The sequence below is a fragment of the Orycteropus afer genome, unplaced genomic scaffold (assembly GCF_000298275.1).
Source record: "Orycteropus afer afer isolate SDZICR_OR568_19922 unplaced genomic scaffold, OryAfe1.0 scaffold00396, whole genome shotgun sequence".
In the NCBI taxonomy this organism is placed as follows: domain Eukaryota; kingdom Metazoa; phylum Chordata; class Mammalia; order Tubulidentata; family Orycteropodidae; genus Orycteropus; species Orycteropus afer.
In genome coordinates this window covers 541,651-549,804 of record NW_006921983.1, presented here as the reverse complement: position 1 = coordinate 549,804, position 8,154 = coordinate 541,651, and the positions used below count along the sequence as shown (strand labels likewise).

The 8,154-nt window shown below is 40.5% G+C and overlaps 1 protein-coding gene across 1 annotated transcript in view; it reads right to left on the bottom strand.

The window, feature by feature from the left end:
• Positions 1-492: 492 nt before the first annotated feature.
• The window catches only part of RBM33 (RNA binding motif protein 33), a 205,479-nt gene continuing 197,817 nt past the window's right edge, over positions 493-8,154 (bottom strand). Inside the window, exons 20-21 of the mRNA XM_042782629.1 lie at positions 1,179-1,267; positions 493-541 (exon numbers count right to left, since the gene is read on the bottom strand). Coding sequence (XP_042638563.1) covers positions 493-541; positions 1,179-1,267 — 138 coding nt within the window. The remainder of the gene's footprint in view (positions 542-1,178; positions 1,268-8,154) is intronic.

Below are 8,154 nucleotides of genomic sequence, written 5' to 3'. Positions count from 1 at the left end.
TCTACATTTTCACAAGGACTTTTTGAGGTCTTTCTGAGAAGACAACTCAAGTGAAGCTTGGCTAAGAAAACTGTTTTCTAGCCTGCACTGAAGATAAGTGCAACCATTATCAAATATTCTTTGCTGTGAAAAATATTGTGAATTTGTGGCAATTAATGTTCTTTCCTGAATCTAATGATCGATCATACAGTAAGATCTTGAAGAACAATGTCTACATGCATTGTAAGCACTTTGAAAACAAAAGACAATGACAAACTGTAGTTCTTTGTGGTTACAAGAGAATTTGAAGAAATCTCACACCAAACTCCAGTTTGCTGTGTCCTGTAAGTTCAGCTCTTCTTGAGTCAATCCTGTTGTTGTCTGCAGCTCAAGACAAGTTATACAAAGCTGTGACTGGAAAGGTCTAAGCTCTTGAGGATTCTGCTCCGGGAGCTTCCTTGGAGAAATTCCACAGTGCTTGTATAGCACAGGGTCAAATTCTCCTATCAGAAATCACTCAACAATCAGGGCCACATTTATGTGGGACAAATCTATCATATGCCTGTGGAAATGTAAAGAAACAATCAACATTAAGGTAATGTGCATCAGCAACAAATTCACCAAGGTAAAAGAAAACAAAAGCAGAATGGTGGCTCCTGATTAAAGAAAATCCTTCACTCCCATCAAGTCAATTCCGATTCATAGTGACCCCCAATTGGTCTCCAATGCTGTATATCTTTACGAAAGCAGACTGCCTTGTCTTTCTTCGGTGGAGCAACTGGTGGGTTAGAACCACTGACCTGACTATCAGCCAAATGCTTAAATCGCTACACCATAAGAGCTCCTTCCCTTTATGCATTACTGGTGTATTTCTACAATCCTACTCTAGTAGCGTAGTGCCTAAGGCTCTTGACTGCTAACCAGAAGGCTGGCGGTTCAAACCCACCAGCCACTCCTCGGAAGGAAGATAAGGCAATCAATCTACTTCCGTAGTGATACCGCCTCAGAAACCCAAGAAGGGGTCGCTATGAGTCAGGTCCGACTTGACGGCACATAACAACAACAACAACATGCTGGTAAGCATACATACACATACATGCAAAGTTGTGTGCTACTCTGACAATTCGACCACAGGTAGGGCCCTCCTCCCCCGACTCCAGAATCACCACAACCACAGAGGTATAAGATACACTGGCTACCTGTGGAATTTCTGTTGAAATGCTAACGCATGTGCTGGTTCCTTAAACTTCGCTATGGCTTTCCGTTGCTGGGGAAGCATCTGTAAACTCTAGAGGAGGAAAATGAGAGGCATTTTAATATCATGTAAATGTTTTTATTAAAAAAAAATTAATATACAAAATTAGCTTCAATACAAATGAGAGTCTAGGTTGACACTTAAGGAGCTCTGGTGGCCTAGTGCCTAAGGCATTTGACTATTAACCAGAAGGCTGGTGGTTCAAACCCACCAGCCACTCCATGGAAGAAAGACTTGGCAATCGACTTCCATAAATATTTACCGCCTTGGAAACCCAAAAAGGGGTTGCTATGAGTTGGAATTGACTCGATGGCAGTGAATGAGGTTGACACTTGGATCACTAAAACAACCTAATTTGCTTCCCTTCTATCAATTTCTTTCCCTGAAATTTTTCTTACCTATCAGGATTATCAATCCAAACACAGTGCTTCAATAAATCATTCCCCTAAGCAACACTTATATCCTCTCAGCCTGGTACTTAAGATCTTCTATAACCTGGCCTCACACACAAGCCATCCAGTCTTCTCTCTAAATATCTGTAGGACTCAGTTGCAGTTAACCCTTGGATCTATAGTCCCTTTCTCTTGCCTTCCTGTCAGGTGATTTATAATAGGGTCCCTATCTAATCTTTTTAAAAAACAGTATCGATCAAACCAGAGGAAATGGATCTTTACTAAGAGAATCTCACTTCTTATTCATATTCTAAAGTGTACAATCACTTCCTAATTGTATATTAAATTGATCTCCATACATTCAGCTGGGCCCCAGTGAGGACAGTGTACTCTGGCAGTCATCAGCACAGTATGGTCACGTTTTGTACTTGAGAGAGTTTGAGATTACTAAGTGGCACCAAGGCATCTTAAATTTTAGGACTTCTGAGAAAGCTGTCATCTTTCATCCTTTGCAATGGAAATCAAGTAAGTTTATAAAGAAGATTGACAAAAAGAAAGGATCAATTAATAGCATTGTTGTTGTTGTTGTTATGTGCCGTCGAGTCGGCCCCGACTCATAGCGACCCCTCCTTGGGTTTCCGAGGCAGTATCACTACGGAAGTAGGATTGCCCAACCTTCCTTCCGAGGAGTGGCTGGTGGGTTTGAACCGCCAGCCTTCTGGTTAGCAGTCAAGTGCTTTTAGCCACTATGCTACCAGAGCTCCAATTAATAGCATAGTTCCTTTAAAAAGAAAGTATTTGGAAGAGGTCCTCAAACGTTTGTGAAGAGGAGAGGAACTACTTTCTGTTTCCCTGAAGATTTAGGATTTTAGAAAATTGGATTACTCTGATTGGAACCTCTGAAGCTGGAGGGAGTGCAAAGGGGAGGGACCTGCAAGAGGGGAGCTTAGAGAGCTATCAGATGAAGTTCCGAATCTATCATCTGCCTCAGTTACCTAGTGCTGCTATAACAGAAATACCACAAGTGGATGGCTTAAATGTCCCAAAATACACCTTTTCATAGTTTAGGAGGGTAGAAGCTTGAATTTAGGAAGCTGTAGCTAGGGGAAGACTTTCTCATTCTTTTGGCTCTGGAGGAAATTCCTTGTCTCTTGTGAGCTTCCGCTCCTGGGAAATCTTCAAGTGGCCTGTCAACTCTCTTCCTCCATCTCTGCTTGCTTGTTTAATCTCTTTTATATCTCAAAAGAACTTAAGACATACCCTACATGAATCCTGCCTCATTAACATAACAAAGACAACCCATTCCCAAATGGGAATATAACCATAGGCATGGAGGTTAGGATTCACAACACATATTTTCTGCGGACACAATTCAATCCATAACATTCTACCCTTTGGCTCCCCAAAATTCATGTGCTTGCCACGTGAAAAACACATTCACTAATCACATCATCCTAAAAGTCTTAAACTCACTCTAAGCCCAAAATTTCAACTTCTGAATCATCTAAATCAAATATGGGTGAGACTTTAAGGTATATTCCATTCTGGGGAAAAATTCCTCTTCATCTGTGAACTTGTGAAATCTAGAATGTATGTTATCTGTTTCCAAAGAATAATGGTGGAACAGACACAAGGTAGACACTTTCATTACAAATGGAAGAAACTGGAAGGAAAGAAGGGGTAACAGGCACCAATCAAATCCAAACCCAGCGAAACAATTTACATTAGCTGTCAAGGCTTGAAAATAATCCTCTGTCCTTTGATACCATCTTGGCAATGGCTCTGTTCTCCAGACTCTGGGTATTAGCCATGCCCTCTAGATTCTGGGTGGAGGGCCCTTGACCCTGGGCTTCAGCTCTGCCTTCCAGGACTACTGGGACAGGAACTCTGTTCCCTCAGCTTTTGGTGGCCCCATTCTCCTAGTCCATCTGAATGGTGACCCCACCACCTTGGACGAGGAAGCCCCATTTTTCTGCCCCTTGGATATGGCAGCTCTAATCTGTCAGCTTTGGGTGATGGCCCTATCCTCTTGGCACACTTTAACGGCAGCCCCACACTCTGGAACTGAGTTGGTGAAGATCTGACTCTTTACAACCTAGGAAGTCATGACTCTACCCTTTGAATCAAGGAAGCCCTGCTACCTACGCTCCTTCCAACAGTTCTGCTGAGTTTTGAGCTGCTCCAGAGATAGTCCTTTCTTTCTTCTTCTTCTTTTTTTTTTTTTTTAAAAGAGGACAACAGGTATAGCTTCTTTGGCCTGTTTCCTGCCAGTAGAATTCCAAAAGGCAAATAGCTTTCTTCCCATTTGTCCTATCTCTGTCCCTTCAGCCTAAGTAATGGGTTTTCTGCTATGGCAGTTGGACAGATCTACCAGTCACAGGCTTAATTTCTTTAACAGAATATTGTGTGGCCATGTCTTTGGTGAAAATTCTAGAACATATGTCCCTAGTTTGTACAAAAATTTTCAAATTTTTAAGTTTTGTTTTAATTTTGCCCAGTTTATTTTTAAGTCTGTATCTTTGCTCTCACATTTTACTATAAGTAGCAAGGAGAAACCACACAGGTTCTTTAAGATCTTGCTTAGAGATCTCCTCAGCCAAATATCCAAGTTTATCACTTACAAGTTCTTCCTTCCACCAAACATTTAAACATAATTCAGAGAAGTCCTTTGCCACTGCACTGCCTTTTCCACAACATGTCCAACAACATGCTCATCATTTTCTTTTGAAGCCTCAACAGAAGTATATTTAACATCCACACTTCTAGAAACATTCTGTTGCTGGTGCCATATGTATTCTCTAAGATGGCAGAGCTTCTCTCTATAGCTCTTTTAGTTCCTTCTGAGCCCTCATGAGAATTGCCTTTGACATCCATAATTCTACCAAGAGTCTCTTCGAGGCGATGTAAGCGTTTACTACTAAGCAACTTATAGACTCCCCTCATTATCCAATTCCAAAGCTGCTTCTCCCTTTTAATGTGTCTGCTGGAGCATCATCCACTCCCCGTACCAAATTATGTGTTAGTTCTCTAGTGCTGCTACAACAGAAGTACCACAAAAGGATGGCTCTGACACAGACATTTATTGTCTCATAGTTTAGAAGGCTTGAAGTCTAACTTCAGGGTGCCAGTTCTAGGGGAAGGCTTTCTCTGTCAGCTCTGGAGGAAGGTCCTCGTTTCTTTTGAGTTTCTGCTCTTGTGTGATCTTCATGTGACTTGGTATTGCTCTTCCCTCATCTCTGCTTCTCTCACTTCCTTGTTTAATATCTTATAACTCAAAAGATACTAACTGAAAACAGACCCTACGTTAATTCTGCCTCATTAACATAACAAAGACAACCCAGTCCCAAATGGGATTATTACCACAGGCATGCTATTGTTGTTGTTATGTGCCTTCCAGTCAGACCTGACTCACAAGAACCCCTCCTTGGGTTTCCGAGGCAATATCACTACCACAAACATAGAAGGACACAATTCAATATTCCGTGCACCTATCTCTGAAGCAACGTGAAGGTTCCCTTGATGCTGCAATTAAAAGCAGAGCTCATCAAGGAGGCTCTCAGCACTTACTTTTGAGAAGATACTGTGCTCACACCACAACGTAGACTAAGTAAGTGCATGAGATACAGCAGTTTCAGTGACAAGGAGTTATTTACTTGGTGTGTCTGGGTTTCTGTATTAGTGAAATATGCTAGCTAAAAAAATAAATAACTAATGGTAACATACGATCCTAATGATTTTAAAGCATTAGTCAAAGATCTACAATGGAAGAATATAATGAAAAATATCAATCCCTTCAAAAAGGTTCAAAAAAGTTTTACTTGTACACGAAATAAATACTGTTCCTACTATGCTTAATAGTCATAAAAATTTTATCAGTAAACATGACTAGCAGAGCTTTAGAAAAAGTACTAAAACACTTTCCAAAAAGTTCCTCATGTACAAATGGACCTTCAGTACTTCTACAACAAAGTCCTTACACAGAAAAGAAGTATCAAGTTTCCAAATTTAACAGTACTGACCAAGTTTATAAAGTGACCACCACTAGAAACATTAATCAAATGGTCTGAAACCTATCACTAACACAAGCCAGCAACTCAGGCAATTGACTCACAAACCAGGGAGCAAAGGGTCTATCTCTTTTTTTCTGAAAGAAGTCTGATAACATATGAGATTTTCCCTCTTCTGACAGAAAAATTGAAAGCAGAACTTTCTCAATGATTTCATCTATTGTTAAGTTAATGAGAAAAGCTCAATAACCAATCTTTAAATAATTCCTCCTTCCCTCTTCGATATATTCTCAGCAATGTAACTTTTCTAGTGTTTGAAATTCCATTTGTATTATTGGACAGAAATCTATTTTCTCTTCCAGGCTGCCAGCCCTATCTTTCTTTGTTTACTCCCATCCTGTAGATTATCCTTCAAATGATGTTTAGTTATTGAAACTATGCACTTATACTTCCAAAGAGAAAATGTCATTCTCTTTAGTCACCAGATGAGGGCAGAAGAGAATACAGGATAAGAGTAATTTCTCAGTTTACTCAAGAGACAGGTTCACATTAACTATAACCACAACCATAGCAACCCGTCAGCACATCCATCACTAAAACCAGTTTTCTGATATTGTACCTTGTCTTTGGCACTCTTTCCTTTCTTCTAATAATATGGTTTGGTGTTCTAGGGCTTTGAAAGAGTTTAAGTAATGCCTCCAAAGTGATTTCAATACTCTCTCACATTAACTGCTGCTAATACTGTGGCAGACCTTACTATAAGAATTAAAACAACAGCGATTTGGCCTTAACTTGTGTGTGTTGCACTTCTGTTAGCTAGTGCAGACCCATCATGCTGCAGGAAGGGGGGTGTTGCTTGGTATCTTTGAGAGGGATTTTGGCCCTTGAGCGTTTGAGGCGTTTGTTGTTTGTGTATCTATAGCTGTCGACTTGGCAACTATAGCCAACTTGGCAAGCTGGCTCTTTGACTTGCTCCACAAGCACAGCTGCCCAGTGAGAGACACGTGCACCACCAGTTCCACGCAGGACAGAGCAGACTGAGGTGCTAAAGCCACGAACCCTGGCCTGTCTCTGATCAGCATCCTACACCAGTTGCTTACCAGCAACGAAGTCAATGTGGAGGAGACACAGGCCATCATGGAGAGCAACCCCACCAAGTAGGCAGTGTACACATAGTTCAACCAGTACAGGTATACCTGAAATCTTTGGATCAAGGAAATGGAAAATTTAATCTGATGATTCTGTGGGGGTGAAGGACATGGCAGCAGTATCCACAATCACACCAACTCCCATTGCTTTCTGAAGATGCTACGGGGAAATCTAAAGGAGACACTATTTTGCCTGGCCTAACAAAAAGATCAAGGAGATGATTGAGAAGTCTGAAAGAATCTTGAGGGAAAAAGGGAAAACCAGTGTGCCTAATGCAGTGATTCCACTGGCTTATGTCACATCGAGAATAACAACCACACAGAACCCACTGTGAACTTTCAAACGCACAGTCCATCCTTTGGTATGTGCCATGCTTTTGATCAAAGAACAGGACATAAAAACAAAGCCATCCTGGCATTTCATAGCAAAATTTGGAATCAGGACTCTGTTTACAACTTCAGGTTCACTGGAGAACAACTAAGGAGCACCAGATCCTACGAGGTTTTACTTTAAGATCTGCTGAACATTTTGTCTTAACAGGAAAGTTTCCTATCATTTGCTGTCCAGTAATGCACTTAACAAGAGCTTTGATAGTATAGTGGTTAAGGGATTTGGCTGCTAACCAAATGGTCAATGGTTCAAACCCACCAACCACTCCGTGGAAGAAAGATAAGGCAGTCAGCTTCCATAAAGATTTACAGCCTTGGAAACCTAATGGGGGTGGCTATGAGTTGGAATTGAGTCAACAGCAGTGAGTGAATATACACTTAAATAAGCCAATACTTAGATCTACTGTAGGGCAGATGCTAATTATAAGGCATTACATGTGTAAACACTGTCCTAAGCTACTGCAGAAGAAAAATCCTATTAAAGAAAAAAGTCTTCGTGGTTTTAAAGGCCAAAATCAACCACTCTCCTGGTTCTATACTCTAATTCCATTGGAACCATACTGGGAATGTCAAAGAGGGTTTTTATAGGTCTTAGAAACTCTTTGGTATCTGAACTGTAATTAGCAATAAGTAAAAACAAGAAACTAAAGATACCAAATAGCCTGTGTTGCTATCTGGAGGACTAAATGCAGATGTCTTTAATATACTTTGTATGTTTTAATACTCGAAGAGAGTATTTTAGATCTGTGGACATTATTTTTTTGAATCTTATTTTATATATTCCTTTTCAATAGATAATAGGCTATTGTAGATACAGAAACTTAAGGTATTTTGCCATTTGGTAATAAAATGAAGGGTAGGGAAGTACATATGTCTAAACCTACAACAAACCAAAATACATGTATCTAATATATCCAATAGGAGCTCTGGTAGCATAGTGGCTAAAGCACTTGACTGCTAACCAGAAGGCTGGCGGTTCAAAC